The sequence below is a fragment of the Quercus lobata genome, chromosome 2 (assembly GCF_001633185.2).
Source record: "Quercus lobata isolate SW786 chromosome 2, ValleyOak3.0 Primary Assembly, whole genome shotgun sequence".
Taxonomy (NCBI): Eukaryota; Viridiplantae; Streptophyta; class Magnoliopsida; order Fagales; family Fagaceae; genus Quercus; species Quercus lobata.
The window spans coordinates 76,390,981-76,413,117 of NC_044905.1; the positions used below are offsets into that span (position 1 = coordinate 76,390,981).

Here is a 22,137-nt window from a genome sequence, read left to right on the forward strand (position 1 = left end):
TTGCAATAGTTGGTTTTTACAAGTCCAGATGTGTAGGGGGTTTTGGGTTTTTATGCTAAATTTTCCCTACATATAGCTTATGCCATTTCTAATGTGAATGCTTTTACAGTATTAGTTGTTGGCTTCCAATTTGTTTTACATATTATTACTAAGTTAATTATTTTTTTGTGAATAAAACAAAATTGTATTTAGAATAGTTTCAAAATGATTATGTTATAGTTGTCCAATTTATTTATTTATTTTAATGGGAAAAAAATGCTTGTTTTTAATGTTTAGTAGGCCTAGCTATAATAAGCAACATTAAAAAGAAGTATCTTTTACATTTAGGGTCTGTTTGGATACCGTTTATTGCTTAAAATTGAAAATACTGTAGCAAAATAATTTTTAAATATATAAATAGTGTTGTGGGACCCAGTTTTAAAGAAAAATTTGCTGAAATCCGTATTTATGGATCTCGTGAATAGTGCATGAGACCCACATGTTTAAAACACAAACACAGATGTGGTTGGATTTCATTGCAATCCAAACTCACACTTAATGGATATCCAGATGTTAACTTCTCTGCATAGGTTCATATTTGTTCTAATTAACTTCAGGATGCCGTAACTTAGGGCAAGGATAAGGTGTTGGTTTCTATTCACTACTGGCAATCTTACATTATAGATGATACTAATAATTGATAGTCCTTGTGCGAGTGATTATTAAATACTTCAGGAGTATAATAATATTGTATTCCTTTCTCTCACATAATGGTGGGATCTTATTAGTTAAATTCATGGTGAGACTTATTATATATGTGAAAGGAGGGAGTACAATATTATTGTACTCTAAAAATATATTACTAAAAATTGAAGCGTAGTATTTAATGTTGCTACACTCCCGTTGAGCCACATCAGCAGCCATGTCACTACCTTTCTTTTTTCTAAAATTTTCCCATAATTTAAAAATACTTTTTCTAAATATTTCTCATAATTTTAAAATACTATTAAAAAGAAATGATTTCCAAGCCTATCTGCACCATAAAGCCAATCTTACGTTAATGTTATTAATGTTGTCTTTAATGCTAACCCCTCTGTCTCCCCTCCTTCTCCTTTTGCTCTTCTTCTCTTTCTCACTTTCAAAACTTCAGAATTTCACATTTCTAACGCCAAACTCTCTCTCTTCCCTCCTTGGTCTCTTCATCTCCTCTGAATCACTTCTTCATACCTGTCCAATTGCCACTTTGCTAAAAAAAATCACTTCTTCATACCTGTTCATCTCCTAGGTATGCATTATCTCTTCCTTTTGTAATTAACATTTTGCTATTCTTTCAATTAATTGAGCATTAATTCAGACTTTCTTCAAATCTGTCTCTTGATTAATGGTGATTCTTCCTATTCCCAATCAAGAGGTTTTTCAAAATGTTCAATTGTTGCCTATTGGAAATAGAACCCCCACTGCTTTATTTTTCTATATATATCTGCAATCTCTTTGCCTCCATAGATAAAGAGCCTATTAGCCTAACCTATACCAATGCAGAATCCAATCCTTCCCACTAATAAGCCCCCATGAAATTATCATATTTAAAGACATGGATATTTGTTGTGGGGTTCTCAGCAATCAAATAGACCAAAAAAAAAAAAAAAAAAACCAAAAGCTTTTAGAATCAAAGCCCTTCAACCTCCAAACCAAAACGTTGTCAACGTTAAAGAAGTGTTTGAACAATTTGTAATTCGGTTCTCAGAGGTTCAGATCATATATATATATATATATATTATTATGGTTACTTACAGCCATTGTTGAAGCTTCAATCGCCATGAGATGCTATCAAACCATGAGATTGTCTTTATCTCTCTCGCTCTTGCTGCATTTTCTCCATTTCTACAGGTCTTCTTTGCTTGACTATCACGGTGAAGGTTTTGGCTGTTGCAGAAGATGGACTGGTTGTGCTTGACCCACCAAATGCTTAGGCAAGCTTAGCTGTCAGCCACTTTATAGTGTGTCAAACGCTTGCAAGCCGTCAACCACTTATTTCTTCTGTAAATTGCCTTGGGCTTGTGTTTTTACTTAATCGGTTTTTTAATGGGTAGACAAACCAATGTCCACCCCTCTTCAGTTTTTGTATTTTTTGATTAATGGGGTTAGGCATAATAAAAAAATATTGGGTAATCAAATGGGCTAGACATGATGTAAGATAATTTAAATAAAGACTTGCGTAAAAAGTAGTAGAATATTAAACTCTACCAAAAAGTTTAAGTATATTAATTTCATATATATATATATATATATATATCCATTGATTGAAATACTCAATATTTATTTATGTTTGCTTTTGATTTAATATTACTTATTTGTCTTATGAAAGTTATGATATAATTTTTTTTTTTGAAATATAGATATTTATATTTATTTGAATTATTTTAGTCACTTTTTATATTTTTACTAATTTAATATATTTATTTTTTAAAATAATTATTAAATTAATTATGATGTCATCATGGTTCGACTTCAGTTCGACTTTAAAAACCTTAAACCTCTTCCTTTTACGGTTCTTTGAACGATCCGGATTTCAAAGCTATGTCTGTAAATGACAATGTCATAAACAATTTCTACCCACTTGGTGTCACAGATCCTATTTGATCCCTCAAGAGATTATCTTTGCTTGAATATATGTTATTGGTATAACAAATTGGAGAGCAAATTATGGAGAGAGATCACAACTCTTCTTTTCTTTGTTTCTCATGAAAAAAGTATATGGGAAAATGGTTTTTTTTTTTCCCAAATTTGGTAGGCTGTGGTTGGTTATGATTATTGAGAGTTAGAGTTGTTTTGTTGTTGACGATAAATGCATGAATGTTTTTAGGAATGGGTCATAAATGTTTTTAGGGTTTGACAAGTTAGTTGTCAGTTGGAGCTTGTGTGTGTATGTTTTTTATTTTTATTTTTATTTTTTATGTAGGGTCCTTGGGCCCAAAAGTGCATTATTTATTCATATATTGGGCCTGTGGCTGAAGCCAAGAACAAAGATCTGCCCGAGGATGAGATGTCTTCGTCGGAGGAGATTGTGCTGATGAATAAAAGGTGGGGTTTGGTCCTAAAGGCTCCAGAAAGTGTGCCGAGGATGAAAACTTCCTCGGCCGAACTTGACCGAGGTCCTGGAAAATGGATTGACAGCAAAGATGACAATCCCTGAAATACATTTAGGGTGAACAAGCACTACAGAGATATAAGATAAGGATGAGCCCCAAAATATCTGGGGAGAAAGCTGCTGTTTTTGCATTAAATGCACTGTAGCTAATCCTTTGGCCGTATTAATGTAGAAGTGATACCTGAACAATGTATTTCAGCCTTACAGCTACTACTTGAGGACTTATAAGAAGGGCTGATGGGACAAGTATCAGCCCTAGCCATTTAGCATACAGGTGGACGGTGGAGGTGAAAAAGGAGGTGAGTATAAAAGAAGACCAGAGAGAACAAGGAAGAGGATCAGAAATTTGAAAGAAGAAATACTGTAGCAATCCACAATCAAATTTGTAATACTTTCTAAGAACATTATATTAGAACTATTGTCCTCGGATTTTGCAGAGGACGTTCTTTCTTCATTTCATAATAGTCCATTTTTATCTTTTTGTCATCAAGCCTATCTATATCGTTATTTGATCAACTAAAGCCTAGTTTTCCAACCCATTCCCCTACAAATCCATTATTTTGGGCTCCTTGGGCCAAAGTTCGTCCACGTGTTGGGCTAGGAACCCAAGTTCGAGTCTTTACAATTGGCGCCGTCTGTGGGAAACCTGGTGCGATAGTGAAGCAGACGCATAACGATGGTAGGATCGGGTCCAAATCCAGCAGAATCAATGGGCTCTTAACATCAAGATCATTTCCATGAACTTGAGCGAAAGAGAGACCGGGAGGGAAGTGTGCGCACTACACACACCAGCAAGAGTCAGTCTCAAGGTAAAAACCATATCTCTCATGAGGAAAATGCTCGAAACATGTAGAAGAAGATTGATCACCTAAAGAGAAGCTTATGCCACGAGCGCAGAAGGTGAGCTCCCTCCAATTTTGACTACTCTTCCGATGATGAGGAGGATCAAGACTATAGGCAAAGGTCAAGAACTCCCCCCAGTGAATCTTTCTTGTATGACGAAGATTACTGCCGTAGTCGCAGAAACAATAATTCATCTTTAAGAGGCTTGGTAAATGATGCTATGAATAAAGCGCTCAACCAAGTTTCTAAATCACCATTCACCCGTTGGATTGAGGAAGGAAAATTTCCTCGATGGTTCACTCAACCCACTTTCACCTTGTATAATAGTAGAACGGACCCTGTTGAACATGTTAGCCACTTTAATTAAAAGATGGCGGTACATTCTAAGAACGAAATCTTGATATGCAAGGTTTTTCCGTCCAGTTTGGGGCCTGTGGCGATGAGGTGGTTTGATGGTCTGAGGGCAGGATCCATCAGTTCCTTTAAGGAACTCACCTAGACGTTTGGGTCCTGTTTTATTACGTGCAGTAGAGCGCCTCGTCCTTTGGTTTCTTTGCTATCTCCGTCCATGTGAGAGGGTGAAACTCTGAAAACATACTTGGACCGATATTGGAAGATGTTCAATGAGATAGAAGGTGACTTTAAGGACGTGGCCATCACTACTTTCAAACTTGGCTTGCCTGCAGGGCACGGTCTAAGGAAGTCTTTAACGGGGAAACCTGTTACCAGTATTCGTCAATTAATGGATCGGATTGACAAGTATAAGAGGGTTGAGGAAGACCAGTTGCAAGATAAGGAGAAGGGTAAGGTTATCCCTCAGGAGAGGAGGGATTTCAGGTAGGAACGTTACAACAATAACAAAGCCCGACGAGATTTTGTCGGAAAATTTGGACCTACAGCCCCACAAGTAGTAAACACCGTGTTTCGAGAATCGGTGCATCAAGTTTTAGAGAAGATCAAGAACGAGCCGTATTTTAAATAGCAGAACAAGATGAGTGGAGATCCTTCAAGGCGTAATCAAAGCCTCCATTGCCAGTATCATCAGGACTGAGGACATACCACTGAAGATTGTCGAACATTGTGGAACCATCTAGAACAATTGGTTAAGGAGGGGAAGCTGCAACAATTTCTATATCGACCCAATGGACAGGGAGACCAGTCAAGGTCATAGGGCCAGGGGAGTGCTTCTTCAAGGCCCTCATTGGGTACAATTAATGTTATATTTGCTACACCTGGAAGGACTGGCTCTCAACCTGCTAGGGTGATGTCTGTGGCCAGGTCGCCAGCTGAGGACCCAAACTCCAGACCGAAGAGAGCTAGATTAGAGATCCGACCTTCATTGAGTTTCTTGGATGAAGATAAGATTGGAACTATCCAACCACATGATGACACTTTAATAGTCACCCTTCGGATAGGGGGGGTATAATGTGAAGAGGGTTATGGTGGATCAAGGTAGTTGTGTAGAAGTCATGTATCCTGACCTATACAAAGGATTGAACTTGAAACCTGAAGACCTGATAGCTTACGATTCGTCTCTGGCGGGTTTTGATGGAAAACTTGTTGCCCAGAAGGGTCAAATTAGGTTACCAGTGTAAGTCGATTCAGAAGTGGTGGAAGTAGATTTCATAGTGGTGGTTGCATATTCCCCCTACATGGCCATTGTTGCCAAACCTTGGCTTCACACCTTGGGTTCCGTTTCTTCAACTCTACATCAGAAGGTTAAGTATCTGTCTGAAGACCGAGTTGAGAAACTAGTAGGGAACCAAGCTATGGCTAGGCAATGTCTCGTGTCTGCAATTTTGCATCAGCCAGTAGCTGCGTCCTCGGCCATAGTCAAAGAAGGTTTATAGCAGTCAATGTCTCTTGAATTACCAATGAGGGGGCCTACCGAGGATGCCAAATGTGAGGATTTGGAGAAATTCCCCATTGGTGACGATCAAGACAAGTTCTTTCAGGTTGGGGCTTAGCTTCCATCTTGGGAGAAGGAAGAGTTGGTAGTTTTTCTTAAGAACAACATAGATGTATTTGCTTGGGATGCTTACGAGGATCTGGGAGTGGATCCAAGCTTCATCTGCCATCATCTAAACATCAATTCATTTGTCATCCCCAGGAAACAACCACCTCGGCATTCATCCAAGGAGCATTCGGATGCTGTAAAGGATGAGGTGATAAAACTTAAGCGAGCTAGGGCTATTAAAGAGGTTTTTTACCCCGAATAGCTGGCTAACACCGTAGTGGTTAAGAAGAAGACGGGAAAGTGGCGTGTATGCGTAGATTTTACAGACTTGAACAAAGCCTGCCCAAAGGACCCTTTTCCAATGCCTCAGATTGATCAGTTAGTGGACGCCACTGTGGGCCACCCTCGAATGAGCTTTTTGGATGCCTTTCAAGGGCATCATCAAATACCTCTAGCCCTGGAAGTCTAAGAGAGGACAACTTTTGTTACTCTTGTAGGAAACTATCATTACAAAGTGATGCTCTTTGGTTTGAAGAATGCAGGGGCTACCTACTAAAGGATGATGACCAGGATGTTGACCAGGATGTTTGAACCACAGTTGGGAAAAACCATTGAGATTTATGTTGATAATATGGTAGTAAAAAGCAAGGCAGAGTCCGAGCATGTTAGTGATCTTGAGAATATTTTTGATATCTTAAGGAAGCACAAACTACGACTTAACGCTTCCAAGTGTTCTTTTGGTGTCGGGTCTGGTAAGTTTTTGGGCTACATGGTCACACACCGCGGAATTGAAGTCAATCTCGACCAGATTAAGGCGATCAACAGCTTGCAACCACCTCGGAATCTGAAAGAGGTCCAGAAGCTTACGGGAATGACCGCTACCCTGAACTGGTAAATCTTTCTTTAAAATGTTAAATAAGTGGAAAGGGTTTGAATGGACCGATGAATGTGCCCAGGCTTTCCAGCAGTTAAAAGAATACCTTTCTCGGCCACCAATTATGTCAAGGCCTGAGATGGATGAGGTTCTGTTCGCTTACCTTGTCGTGGCCACTCATGCGGTAAGTCTATTACATAAGCAAGTCATTACATGAAGTTGAAGTTCGATGCTTACCACTTGAAAAGGCTATTTTGGCGGTAGTGCATGGCATACATAAGCTTCCCCACTATTTCCAATCACACACAGTTGTTGTTTTGACTCAACTCCCGCTGAGATCCCTACTTCAGAGTGTCGATTACACAGGGAGAATTGCGAAGTGGGGCACGATCCTAGGGGCTTTTGATATCAAGTATATGCCTCGCACTTTGGTCAAAGGTCAGGTCCTCGCTAATTTGGTAGCTGAGTTCACTGAGACCCCATCAGAAGATAAATTAGAGGAGCAAAACATGGATGAAAAATCGGTTGGCATAATCACCTTATAAGAACCTTTGTCATGGAAGGTTTACGTTGATGGTGTAGCTAACTTCAAAGGATTTGGAGTGGGGCTAGTCCTAATATCCCCAGAAAGGATCACAATCGAGAAGTCCTTGAGATTGGGATTCTCGGCTATAAACAATGAGGCTGAGTACGAAGCTCTCTTGGTAGGGATGACCATGTTTTAGAAAATGGGTGGAAAGAGAGTGGAGATGTTCTCTAATTCAAGACTGGTGTTAGGTCAAGTCCAAGGGGAGTTGGAGGCAAGGGATCCCAGAATGTAGAAGTATTTGAGCCAGGTTAGACACTTGCAATCTGGATTTGAGTCTTTTGCTTTATCACAAGTTCCTAGAAGTAGGAATGCACATGTGGATTCTCTTGTCACATTGGCAACCTCCTCGACACAGGACTTACCTCGGGTAATCCTTGTGGAAGACTTATACAAACCTTCCGAAGAGGTAAGGAATGTGATTCAAATTCATTAAGTCAGGGTGGGGCCTAACTGGATGGATCCTATTGCACTATTCCTTAAAGAAGATGTTTTGCCCGAGAATAAATCCGAGGCTGACATGGTGCAAAGAAAAGCACCTCAGTTTTGGTTGTCCGAGGACCAAAAACTGTATAAAAGATCTTTTTCTGACCCATATTTGTTATGCGTGCATCCTAAAGTGGTGGAGTTGCTCCTAGAAGAATTGCACAAAGGAATTTGTGGAAGCCACACAGGAGGTAGATCTCTATCTCACAGGGCCCTCACACAAGGCTACTGGTGGTTAAACATGCAAAGGGAAGCTCAAGACTATGTAAAGAAGTGTGATCAATGCCAAAAATTTGCACCAAACATCCACCAACCTAGAGGAGTCCTTAATTCCTTGACCAGCCCTTGGTCTTTTGCTCAGTGGGGCTTAGATATTGTGGGGCTTTTCCCTAAGGCAACAGGGAATAAGAGATATTTGTTGGTCGGCATAGATTATTTCACTAAATGGGTCGAAGCTGAACCCCTATCAAACATCAAGGACGTGGACGCCAAAAATTTTTTTTGGAAGAATATTGTCACACGGTTTGGGATTCCTCACACTCTCATCTAGGATAACGGGCTTCAATTTAATAGTAAAACCTTTAGAAGGTACTGCTGCGATCTTGGAATAAAGAATAGGTATTCCACTCCGACCTATCCACAAGGAAATGGGTAGATCGAGGCTGTCAACAAAGTTATAGTGAGTGGACTCAAAAAAAGACTAGACCATGCAAAGAGGAAATGGGTAGAAGAATTGCCACACGTCCTTTGGACTTATCGAACTACACCTCGTAGATCTACTGGAGAGATGCCTTTCTCAATGACCTATGGTGCCAAAGCTGTCATCCCTTTAGAGACTGGTTTCCCCACACTTAGAACAAGTTCTTTCACTCCAGGCGGCAACGATGGGCTGTTGGAAAAAAGCCTAGATTTAATTGAAGAACGGAGAGAAAATGCCAGGGTCCAATTAGCTTATTATCAACACAAGCTCAAACAAAAATACGATGCTAACGTGAAGCTAAGGCCACTGGCACCTAGAGATTTAGTTCTAAGAAAAGTTATGGGGACTGCCAAGAACCCAACATGGGGGAAGTTGGGACCTAACTGGGAAGGGCCCTATCGTATTACATTAGTGGCTAGAATTGGTGCTTATTATCTAGAAGATCTAGAAGAAAGGGCGGTACCACGCCCCTGGAATGTATATAATCTAAGGAGATATTTATTAATGGAGATTCTCTTCACTTCAGTCTAGATTTGTTATGTTGCTTGTCATGTGTTCTGGACATCTATCTAAGTATCAAACTGAACTTTGGTCATGCCTGACTCCTCAGACCGCATGCCTTGGGAAAATTGATAACTTTAATCATTATTCTAAGTATTAAACAGAACCTTAGCTATGCCTGGTTCCTCGGACCATCTGTTTTGGGAAAATTAATACTCATTGGCATTTATCTAAGTATCAAACTGAACCTTGGCCATGCTTGGCTCCTTGGACCACATGCCTTGGGAAAATTGATAACTTTATTCATTATTCTAAGTATTAAATAGAACCTTAGCTATGCCTAGTTTCTCGGACCATCTGCTTTGGGAAAATTAATACTCATTGACATTTATCTAAGTATCAAACTGAACCTTGGCCATGCTTGGCTCCTTGGACCACACGCCTTGGGAAAATTGATAACTTTATTCATTATTCTAAATATTAAACAGAACCTTAGTTATGCATGATTCCTCGGACCATCTGCTTTGGGAAAATTAATACTCATTGGCATCTATCTAAGTATAAAACTGAACCTTGGCCATGCCTGGCTCCTCGGACCACATGCCTCGGGAAAATTGATAACTTTGTTCATTATTCTAAGTATTAAACTGAACCTTGGCCATGCCTGGCTCCTCGGACCATATGCCTTGGGAAAATTGATAACTTTATTCATTATTCTAAGTGTTAAACAGAATCTTAGCTATGCCTGGTTTCTCGGACCGTCTACTTTGGGAAAATTAATACTCATTGGCATCTATCTAAGTATCAAACTGAACCTTGGCTATACCTGGCTCCTCGGACCACATGCCTTGAGAAAATTGATAACTTTGTTCATTATTCTAAGTATCAAACTGAACCTTGGCTATGCTTGGCTCCTCGGACCACATGCCTTGAGATAATTGATAACTTTGTTCATTATTCTAAGTATTAAATTGAACCTTGGCCATGCCTGGCTCCTTGGACCACATGCCTTGGGAAAATTGATAACTTTGTTCATTATTCTAAGTATTAAAAAGAACCTTAACTAAGCCTGGCATACTCTGGGTACAGTTACAATGGTCTCAATTAGATATTCGTTAGCATCACTTAAAGCATTTGCAGGCATACCCATGTCTGTATGAAAGTGGTCTGCTACTCAGCTCTTATAAAGTTATTTTTAAGTAAGGCAAGTTGCAACTTTAAAACCCATGCTCACGTCACAATGTTGAGTAAGTTTTTTTTTTAAAATTAGGCAGGGCTGAGGTGTTTAGCTTAGTGAATTCAAGTTGTTTTAATATTGATCATATTTTTGCGTAAGGCATGTATTGTTTCTTAGACGGATTGGTCACTCAAGATATATTCCATCACAACAAGCAAAATCATAAAAAGAAAATCTGCAACTTCCATTAAAGTTTAGGCCTTAACAAAGGCAATTAAATAACAAGGAAAAGATATAATCATTTTTTCATCTTTATTACAAGTTTTTCCTTCACATCTTTGGGAGGCTGGGTATTTGCTGCTGTGGTGGGTACTTGAGCCTTATCCTTAGGGTCCACTTTTGGAGGTATGGCAAGGGTTGCCAATACCAGCTCCATACTCTGGGAATTTTCTTTTTCTTTGAGGAAATCCTCTGGAACAGCTGGAGCTAAGTCAGCGCCTTGGTTGGCATCCCTAGCTTTTGTCATGTCCTCGGCCTGCTCTCCACCCTCAAAAGAAGTGTTAGCTGCAGGAGGGGTTATGGTTGGACTTCCTTTGGCTTCAGCTGTTTCCGAGGACGCCGGGTTGGCCTTAGAATTTGAAGAGCTCACAAGGCGTATGGCCGGCGGGTAGTAGACACTTTCTGCCCTCCTGAGCATGGAAGAGGCCTCAACCCCAGCCTGGTTGAGGGCTTCTTCCCATGTCTGGGCGCAGCAAGTTCTGCAAATGGCAGGGACCTCAGCCTTAAGGGTGTCCTCAGTCTCAGCCACGCCTATGTCATAGCCATGTTGCTTTGCTTCATCTTTGGCTTTCTCTGCCTCCTCTAGAGCTTTCTCGGTGATACCTTTGGCCTTCTTGGCCTCTTCCAATTTCTTTTTTAATGTGGCAATCTGAGTTTTGGAAGAGCCCAGGTTGCCCTCAGTAGTATGCAGCAGCAACCTCTGACTTTCAGCTTGTTTTTTAGCACTCTCCAGGGATGCCACCGTGTACTTTCTCTCTTTCTCCTCCTTTTGCAACTTTTTCTTAAGCTCCTGGATACTCTTCTCGGCCACATGAAAGGCGTCCACAGCAGCATTACGCCTCCCTTCTTCCTCCTTCATTTGTCGATGGCAGGAGTTGGCTATCTCTTTAGCCCAAAAAAATGCTTAAACAGCCTGCCAAGGAAAGAAAAAAGAATCAGAAGAGGAAAGTGAAGAGAATAAGTTAGAAAGAAAGGAGAGGAACGTACCATAGCCAGATATCTTTTGAGACTGAGAAAAACCTAATGTCTCCTCATGTCTCATAGCTCGGCCATGTCCTCAGGGAGCAGCAAAGCTTGCTCCATTGTGTCGGCCGCATAACCAGCTACTCCTCTTTGAAAATCGCAAATTGAGGCGTTAGTAAGGAGATATTCCTTATTCAGCATTGGGACAGGGAGCCAAGCTGGAGGCCCAATCTGGGGGTTGCTCCTCTTCTCGACAACCTTTTCGTTGCCCCTCTTCCCCGTTTTGGCTTGTTTGGACGCCTTTTGAACCTTGTCCTCGCGGGGGGGGGGGGGGAAGGGTTTGTTTAGCTCCCATCACCCCTTTCCCCTTTGACTCTTTCTTCCTCTTCAGTTTTGCTGCTTGGGAGGGCAAGGCAGGTGGAGGAGTGGGAATCCTAGTCTGGGATGGAGTGGGAAGCTTAGCCTGGGTAGCCTTCCCAGGTGCATCCCTCCCAGGTCGTGACTCTATTAAGTCAAGCAAACTGGACTTTGGTTTGCGTTGTATCCCCATCTCGTCGATTAATGGTGAGAATGGAAGGCCGAGATCAGGATTTGAAACTTCCAGGGACAATGCTCGGTTGAAAACTTCAAACTTGTCCTCTGAATCAGCTACTTCTACCACTTCTTCTTCTTGTATACTGGGGAGGGGGGGGTTAAGATGAAGTGGCCGCACTGGTTGTTTGTGGTAGAGATGAGGCCCCTACTGTTGGTATACCTTTAGGAATGGGGGTTGTAACTTCTTTGATTTCTACTTTTGGACCAGGAAGAAGGAAACTGGGAGCAGGTACGCTTATCCGATGTAGGCGGGGGTCTCTGGCCCTTATGACGCACTTCGAAGCTTGGAAGCTGGACGAGATCGGTGTGTATCCGAGGATCAAGTGAGCCACTCGTAACTGGCCGTCCGAATTTACAAATACCTCGGCCTTAAGGATTTTGTCTGGGCTATCCTTGTTGACCAAGTTGAAATTCGGTTCAGCAGCGCGTCTGTCTGCAAATCCATCAGTGAAATAAAATTTTGTCAGATAAAAAAAAATACAGTAAATCAAAGAAAGGACTTGTAAATGAATACCCTAGTCTAATTATCCTACCTGGTTCTCCTTCTCTCGTCGGGCAAGGGAGACCATCACTCCACTCCCCTTACAAGATTAAGAAGTCTTTATTCAGCTCCTTGTTGGATTCGGGGAGGCATTGAATGAGCCTAACCTTGGGATACCTTGATTTCAAGTAGTATCCCTGTCCCTTTAGGCGGTGAAGGTTATAAACCCAATTGATATCATGGTGGGTTAGACTTAAACCCATCTTTTCGTTGAGGGCATCCACAGAGCCTAGGATCCTAAACATATCAGGGGCACACTGAGTGGGAGCCAACTTATGAGCTCTAAGGTAGTCTTTAGTGACTCCACCCATGAGGATTTTCATCCCTTCTTCTATGAATGCAATCATCAGGATCATTACCTTCCTGACTTGCCTATCCTCATGCCATTGACTCTCATCACAGTATCTAATTCCTACTTCTGGAGGGATATTATAACGAGCCTTAAAGCTTTCTATCCCCTCCTCGAAATCTACTAAATTCTTAAATCTACCCATTTCTAGAAGAGGCTGAGAAAACTAAAGAGATTGAAAAAGAATGAACGTGAAGAAAAGAGGAGGATGTAGAAAATTAAAGAGCAAAAGTTTAAGAAGACTTACGGGGAGAGTAAATGTGTCCTCGAACGGGTCCTTAGTATTTGTAAGGGCTCAGGAAGGTTGAAAAAGTGTACAGGTTCAATGTATGACTGCTAGAATGAAATGAATGCTAAAGTGAGGGAGAAAGTTGATTTAATAGGTATTTATACCAAGGAGAGAGCAGAGAGCAGAGAGCGGGAAAATATGAAAAAGAGAGAAAAAAGGGTATAAAAATTGTGATTCCATATGAAAATCTCATATGGTTAATAGGCTACAATGAGCACTTTCTACCTCAAAATTCTGTCTTGCCCATCCTGACCCTTCCTATTAAATTCCACAAATTGTAGGAGGGGAGTTAGGAATTCCACTTATATTAAAAAAATTTAAATTATCCATTTTCTCCTTGTGATGTAAATTTATATCTACTTCTTTAAGGCTAAATTTGTTTCGACGTAAAATTATTTTACCCCAGTTTTGAGTGTTTGATGCGACTAAAAAAGCCGGTTAACTTGGAAATATTTTTCAAGTTTATCATAAAATTTTGGCTCATGAGGCATAAAATGGTTTACGCTTAGGGTCATGTGTAAAACAACTTACATTTCTTCTTCAACATCGCCTGAGCCCTCCCAACCTCACATATTGGGATTGGCTATAACGAGATTGGACTACTGATGACGAGATCGAACCGCCACAACTGAGATCGAACTGGTACTTTCATGATCAAACTGAGAGAGAGAGAGAGTCGCTGCAACCCACCCATGGCTAGAGGACCGCTGTAATCCACCTCTCTCTTTGACTCTCAGTTTCATGCTTTTTTTTTTTTTTGACATTCAGTGGATTTTGGGTATATTTTTTGAAATTATAGTGAATTTGTTTAGATTTTGTGGGTTATACTATTGGTATGGTAAATTTTGTGTTCATGAACATTTTTATTTTCTTTACAAGCCAAACACAACATTTACAATAATACAATTAGATACTAGAAAACAAATTGTTTTCTCTACAATATTTTTAGCTGAAAATATTTGGCAGTCAAAATATATTACATAAAAAAAAATGCAGTCCAAAATTAGCAAAAAGATGATCTCAATTATCATTTTATATGACCATTCATCTCTACAATATTTCGAAGGACTACCATTTCTTGTGTTGTCCCTACGTATCATTTCTAACATAGAAAATATGTCTCCTTCCTAAATGTGATAGGGTGCTTTATAGGCACGGGACACTGGTCCAAATAGTCCCTACTATTTCTCATGTGAGATATATATATATATTATATGTAACAAGGACCACCTCAAACTAAAATTGGCTGTCGAGGGACTTATCGCTTTTCTACTTTAGTTCCATTCATTAATGATGAGACGGTATTATTTGTAGCTGTTTCATTCGTATCTCTCTTACATAAAAGTGGATAATATATTTATAGGGTCTATACCTAAGAGAGATGTTACATAAAACTATTAAACAAAATAATAATAAAAAGTCCGGTTAAAGAGAGTGCAATATGAGATTGTTTAATGTGAAAGGTAAATCAGTCTTTATATGCATCATTTCAGATTAATGAAATGCAAGCTCAGTTTCAAAAAAAAAAAAAAAAAAAATATTCTGTGAGAATAAAGATACAATGTATTTGATGCATGACATTCTTGTGCTTCCATGTAACAAATGCCACAGGTCCACATCTGTCAAAATCCTGATTCCAAAATTTGTCGGTGACTAATGACAAGTCATGAATTAAGAAAACAACAAAATCAGCCACTCATTCTTGTCCACATAGTAAGTAAAAACAAACAAGTATATATGTGAGACTGTGAGTGCATACTTTTTGATAGGATGCTACAAGGAAAACCATGGACTCAATGAGGCTATGCTGTGTGTTGGTGGTATCGGTTGTGAGCCTGGTAAGATTTCCAGCATTGGTGGTGGGTGGTCTAAGATGTGATTTTCCAGCTATATACAACTTTGGAGACTCAAACTCAGACACAGGAGGCATTTCAGCAGCTTTATCAGAGATTCATACACCCAATGGTGAAACCTTCTTTGGACACCCTTCAGGAAGGGCTTGTGATGGTCGACTCATCATTGATTTTATAGGTAAGTAAGGTTGTAAAGCTTCCTCCTTTTTTGTTGCATCAATAAATTGCATGTAAATAGAAAGTTCATACAAATTGTACATGTTAATGTGCTATACTGTTACTAATCATTGTATTGTATTGTCTTGTCATGCTTCATAGCTATGATCATTGATCAATTCTAACATCTTAATGTTACAACTAGTCCTCCCAATTTAAAGGGGTTTAACACTTAATTGAATTGAGTTGATCTGCTATATGTTAGTGCAGCTAAGGAGCTGAAGTTACCGTACCTGAGTGCATACTTGGACTCACTAGGTACAAATTTTAGGCATGGTGCAAATTTTGCAACAGGTGGTTCATCAATTCGCCCAGGTGGTTATAGTCCATTCCATCTTGGCATTCAAACATCCCAGTTCATACAATTCAAATCTCGTACAACTGCTCTATATAATCAACTCAGCCCCAACAGTAGTGAGTCTCTCTAGCCCTCTCTCACTGACTGGTTCTTGTGTGCTAAAGATGCTGGGAAACACAACATTTTGTGGGTACTAAACGCTTACTAACAATGAACATTGAATTGGTAAATTTTGGCACCAGGAGAGACCCCACTACTTAAAGCACGGCTCTCAAGGCCTAAGGACTTCTCAAAGGCTATTTACACATTTGATATTGGACAGAACGATCTTGGTTTTGGTTTTCAACACACAACAATAGAAGAAGTTCGACTGTCCATTCCTAATATCTTAAGCCAGTGGTCCCAAGCAGTGCATGTAAGCAACTGATGATTATGCTAGAACAATATATGTACTAATTGATAATTCTAACATTTTTTAGGGCTCATGTTTTAGCTATTATACAAGGAAGGTGCAAGAGTATTTTGGGTACATAATACTGGCCCAATTGGTTGCTTGCCATATACTGTTATATACCAATCAAAGTCAGGTAATCTGGACCAGATTGGGTGTGTGAAGCCTCAGAATGAGGTAGCTCAGGAGTTTAACAGGCAGCTTAAGGACATGGTGTATCAGCTGAGGGCACAGCTTCCTAATGCAGCATTTACATATGTTGATGTGTATTCAGCTAAATATGCTCTCATTAGCAATGCAAAGAATGAAGGTAATCTTAATTCATTTTACAAACATAAGTGTGAGCTTTTATGCACTGCTTAAGACCTTTTATTTGGCCTGTTCGGATATGGTCACGTATGGGTGGCGGTGGGATAGTGATCCACTAAACATTGCAATATACTATGTTTCTAATCTTAGCTGTTTGGTGATGACAGGTTTTGTTGATCCATTTGAATTCTGCTGTGGGAGTTTCTATGGGTACCATATTAATTGTGGGCAGAGAGCCACGGTTAATGGAACAGTATATGGTAACCCATGCCACAATCCATCAATGCACATTAGCTGGGATGGCATACACTACTCTGATGCAGCTAACCTATGGATTGCAAAGAGAATTCTCAATGGTTCCTTATCTGATCCACCGGTTTCTATTGGGGAGGCTTGTTATCATCCAAATAATTTGTAAGCACATTGCAGTATGTTAATGACAGTTATTGCTCAATTTCTTAGAAATGGTTAGGAGTAAGATTTTCACAATCATAAATGTTGGTGATGTTGAACATGTAGCATTCATCAAGTGAGCCGTATCTCAATCATTATGTCTTTCTGGACAATCTGGACATGTTGTGTCAAACGTTTGCTCTTTGATAACTTGATGTTGCAATTAAGAAAACATTTAAGACTTCAATATGCTACAAATGGCTAGGTTTTCTATCCATATAACTTTGACTAGATTTTAATATACTACTTTTTCCATCCATCAATTTAGCAATTTGGTACCACAAAAAGCTACTTTATTTATTTTCCCTTCTTACTTTACAAAATACCCAACATCAGTAGTATTATTTTAGCTTTTAATACAATAAAATAATATATCTACTATAATAAACAATCATCACAATCACTATTGAAGTGAATTTGGCTTTCTATTTTTCTTTTAATCTGAACACACTAACACACAAATTTGTAATAAAAAAAAAAAATTCAAAAAATTCCAATTTGCAAAACCCATAAAACAACCCAACATATCAAATATAAAAACTAAAGAGAGCTGAGAGTCATTAGCTGAAAAGTAGCATGCAAGGGAGAGAGGCAAAAAAATAAAAAAAATAAAAAAGAAAAAAAAAAAAAAAGAAAGAAAGAAGAAGAAAACAGCGTGCAAGGGAGAAAGAGGGCGTGGAAGTGTAATAAAATAAAGGTAAAAATGTAAAACTAACCTTTTAACTTTTACATTTTTTCATTTCAGTCTTCTAACTTTTAGTTTTGTCAATTTAGTTCTCTAATTTTCAATTTTTGTCAATTCAAGGCTCCGTTAGTGCTTCTGTTACTGTTGCCATTAAACCCACTAAATGACGCCGTTTTGCATGTTTTTTTTTTTTTTTAAAATTCGGAATTAAAAGAAAAATCTGAAAAAATGAAGAAGAAGAAAATTCACCAGTTCACGGCCATCGTCTAGAAGCTCGTGGAGTAGCTCGAATGCCGTCAACAAATACCTCTCCTCCAACAGAAAGTTCACCACGCAATTGCACATCGAAGACCTCTCCACGTCCATCTCTCTCTCACTCTCGGTCCGGAGTGATAGATCCAAAACCCTAATATTATCTATCTCTCTCTATCGCCATTGAAGAAGGAAGAAGAAGCTTGTGTGCTAGTGCTAGATGAGATCTCCGTGGGCTTTGTAGTTTGTGCGTGAACGTGAATGAAAGCTCAGGTCGTTGGAGAAGAGAAGGTAGAGAAGAAAACCCTTCATTTTTTTTTTTTTTTTTTTTTTTTTTTTTTTTTTCAGATTTTTCTTTTAATTCCGAATTAAAAAAAAAAAAAACCACATGCAAAACGGCGTCGTTTAGTGGGTTTAACGACAACAGTAACAAAAGCACTAACGGAGCCTTGAATTGACAAAAATTGAAAATTAGAGGACTGAATTGACAATACTAAAAGTTAGAGAACTGAAATAAAAAAATATGAAAGTTAGAGGGTCAATTTTGCATTTTTACCTAAAATAAAATTTTTTGTTTTAGTTTTTTTGCTACAATGTACAGTTATAGATAGTTGTGTATTGTAGCAAGAAACTAAAATATTTTGGCTATGACACCACTATTGTAGCATGCTTTTTAATATTAGTGGTGCTAAAAATAGTAACAGGACTTTTTAGCATCACCGGTATCAATGCAAAAGAATGAAGGTAAATCTTAATTTATTTTACAAACATAAGTGGGAGATTTATGCACTGCTTTCAAACTTTTTTTTTTTCACCATATTCAAAGGACCACCATTTATAACTCAGAAAATATATGTTTCCTTCCTAAAATTGTGCACGCATCAAGTAAATTAACTGTTGGCAACAGCTAATCATATTCATGCTTCAACGCTAGTTATAAAACACCAAAATTTTTAATACAGTTAAAAAAAAAAAAATCCAGGTTGAGAATATGAAATTATTCGTTGTAATACTATGCTTCTACAGAAAATTTGAGCTTAGCCGTATAAAGTATAAACCCAAGCCCAACCCAAATCCTGGACCTGGAGGCCTAGTATTGTGCACTTCGGTTACAACTTACAATGGCAAACCAGCCCATAAAAATATAAAACCAACCAACGCCGGTTTCGGTTCAGTCGGTCCGCCTGTGTAGCGGCGTGGCTCACACTTCAGCGTCACTCGAATCTAGTTGAAACATGAAATTACTATTTGGGAGTACGAGCTAGCATTGGACCATGCTTCTGGAGATTAGCTTCTGTTTTAATGTTCAGGTGAAGATCATCAACTGTCCAAATGCGCTACAGAATTTTACAAAGCATCCCTAGTCCCTACTATTTCTCATTTGATAGATATATTACATTACACGTAACAAGGACCACCTCAAGCTAAAATTGGTTGACAAGGGCTTATCTCTTTTCTACTTGCTTAATTTGTTGCATTCCTTAATGAGATTGTATTATTATCTTATTCTTACTGGGGTCTACCTTGATGCGAGAGAGATGTTACATAGATATGTCAAACAAAATAAAATATGGTCTAGTTTAGAGAATTTAGCATCAATCTCTATAGTTGAAAAGATATTTCATGTATTGAATATGTGCATTATATCACTTGTAGCATATAGGTTTTGCACAACTATAGACTTCATAAACTGTGAGAAGAAAGATGTAATATGTTTGATGAATAACATAATTATTGTTCTATAGGTTTGTGTCACTTAACAAATGCCACGGGTCAAAATCTGTCAAATCCTGATTCCAAAATTTATCAGTGACTATGACAAAGTGAATTAAGAAAACAACAATAAAGATTGAAGGTTATCAAAAAAAATAAAAAGAAAACAACAAAATCTGCCACGCACTCTTGTCCTCATAGTGAAGTGAAAACAAACAAGTATGTGAGTGCACACTTTTTGATAGGGCAATGTTGCTAGGAAAACCATGGACTCAATGAGGGTATGCTGTGTGTTGGTGCTATTGATTGTGAGCTTGGTAAGACATCCAGCATTGGTGGTGGGTGGTGGTGGTGTACTAAGATGTGATTTTCCAGCTATATACAACTTTGGGGACTCAAACTCTGACACAGGAGGCATTTCAGCAGCTTTGTCAGAGATTCATGCACCCAATGGTGAAACCTTCTTTGGACACCCTTCAGGAAGGGCTTGTGATGGTCGACTCATCATTGATTTTATAGGTAACTAGGGTAGTAAAGCTTCCTACTTTTTTTGTTGAATCAATAAATTGAATGTAAATAGAAAGTTCATACAAATTTTACATGTTAACTAACCTGCCGTACTTTTACTAATCATTGTATTGTCTTGTCATGCTTCATAGCTATGAACATTGATCAATTCTGACATCTTAATGTTACAACTAGCTCTCCCAATTTAATGGGGTTTAAGACTTAATTGAATTTAGTTGAGTTGCTATATTTTAATGCAGCTAATGAGCTGAAGTTACTGTACCTGAGTGCATACTTGGACTCACTTGGTACAAATTTTAGGCATGGTGCAAATTTTGCAACAGGAGGTTCATCAATTCGTCCAGGTGGTTATGGTCCATTCCATCTCGGCATTCAAACATCCCAGTTCATACAATTCAAATCTCGTACAACTGCTCTATATAATCAACTCAGCCCCAACAGTAGTGAGTCTCTCTAGCCCTCTCTCACTGACTGGTTCTTGCGTGCTAAAGATGCTGGGAAACACAACATTTTGTGGGCACTAAACGCTTACTAATTAACAATGAACATTGAATTGGTAAATTTTGGCACCAGGAGAGACCCCACTACTTAAAACACGGCTCTCAAGGCCTAAGGACTTCTCAAAGGCTATTTACACATTTGATATTGGACAGAACGATCTTGGTTTTGGTTTTCAATACACAACAATAGAAGAAGTTCGACTGTCCATTCCTAATATCTTAAGCCAGTTGTCCCAAGCAGTGCATGTAAGCAACTGATGAGTGTGATTGAACAACTTATGTACTAATTGATAATTCTTACATTTTTTATGCTCATGTTTTAGCTATTATACAAGGAAGGTGCAATAGTATTTCGGGTACATAATACTGGCCCAATTGTTTGCTTGCCATATAGTGTTATATACCAATCAAAGTCCGGTAATCTGGACCAGATTGGGTGTGTGAAGCCTCAGAATAAGGTAGCTCAGGAGTTTAACAGGCAGCTTAAAGACATGGTATTTCAGCTGAGGGCACAGCTTCCTAACGCAGCATTTACATATGTTGATGTGTTTTCAGCTAAATATGATCTCATTAGCAATGCAAAGAATGAAGGTAGTCTTAATTTATTATACAAATATAAGGGAGCTTTATGCATTGTTTACGACCTTTTATTTGGCCTGTTCGGATATGGCAACATTAAAATGGGTGGCTGTGGGATAGTGATCCACTACACATTGCACATATAATGATTATAATCTTAAATTTTTGCTGATGACAGGTTTTGTTGATCCATTTGAGTTCTACTGTGGGAGTTTCTATGGGTACCATATTGATTGAGGGAAGAAAGCCACGGTTAATGGAACAATATATGGTAACCCATGCCACAATCCATCAATGCACATTAGCTGGGATGGCATACACTACTCAGATGCTGCTAACCTATGGATTGCAAAGAGAATTCTCAATGGTTCCTTATCTGATCCACCAGTTTCAATTGGGGAGGCTTGTTATCATCCAAATCATTTTTAAACACATTGCAGTATGTTAATGACAGTTGCTCAATTTCTTAGAAATGGTTAGGAGTAAGATTTTCACCATCATGAATGTTGGTGATGTTGAACATGTAGCATTCATCAAGTGAGCTATGTCTCAATCATTATCGTGTATCTTTCTGGACAATCTGGATTTGTTGTGTTAAACTTTTGCTCTTTGATAACTTAATGTTGCAGTTAAGGAAACATTTAAGACTTCTAATATGCTACAAATGGCTAGGTTTTCCATCCATATAAGTTTGATTAGATTTTAAAATTTTAATATACTTCTTTCACCTTTTTTTTTCCCTGTTTTCAAAAAAATATTATATATATATATATATATATATATCTAAAACTGTTTCATTCTATTTTGTGCTAAAATTAGTTGACTAGTTGAGATTGGTATAACATAAATTTTTTATAATCCTATCAATATCACTTATATTATTTTTATTGTACACCAATTACAACATGTCACCTAAACAGTTGTGAAAAATTGTGTATTTTTTTTTTTTGGTGGTCCATAGACTTTTTGAAACTTTGAAAGCATCTCTTCCACTATTAGAGCAAGTTAAAAAAGCTGCATTTTTAGGACCAAAG

The 22,137-nt window shown here is 38.6% G+C and overlaps 3 protein-coding genes across 3 annotated transcripts; 2 read left to right on the forward strand and 1 right to left on the reverse strand.

Moving 5' to 3' along the window:
- Positions 1–10,549: 10,549 nt before the first annotated feature.
- LOC115971042 lies at positions 10,550–11,389 on the reverse strand. The gene has a single exon (XM_031090718.1). It carries the CDS (start codon positions 11,387–11,389, stop codon positions 10,550–10,552), a length of 840 nt encoding a protein of 279 aa, XP_030946578.1.
- A 3,625-nt stretch (positions 11,390–15,014) lies between these two features.
- Positions 15,015–17,033, forward strand: LOC115976664 (GDSL esterase/lipase At3g27950-like). The gene is made up of 5 exons (XM_031098106.1): positions 15,015–15,297; positions 15,546–15,749; positions 15,876–16,048; positions 16,127–16,394; positions 16,561–17,033. The coding sequence occupies exons 1-5, from the start codon at positions 15,054–15,056 to the stop codon at positions 16,809–16,811; spliced, it is 1,140 nt and encodes a 379-aa protein (XP_030953966.1). The 5' UTR covers positions 15,015–15,053; the 3' UTR covers positions 16,812–17,033.
- Positions 17,034–19,690: 2,657 nt separating this feature from the next.
- Positions 19,691–21,613, forward strand: LOC115976665 (GDSL esterase/lipase At3g27950-like). The gene is made up of 5 exons (XM_031098107.1): positions 19,691–20,015; positions 20,264–20,467; positions 20,598–20,770; positions 20,848–21,115; positions 21,282–21,613. The coding sequence occupies exons 1-5, from the start codon at positions 19,763–19,765 to the stop codon at positions 21,338–21,340; spliced, it is 957 nt and encodes a 318-aa protein (XP_030953967.1). The 5' UTR covers positions 19,691–19,762; the 3' UTR covers positions 21,341–21,613.
- The last annotated feature ends 524 nt before the right edge of the window (positions 21,614–22,137 follow it).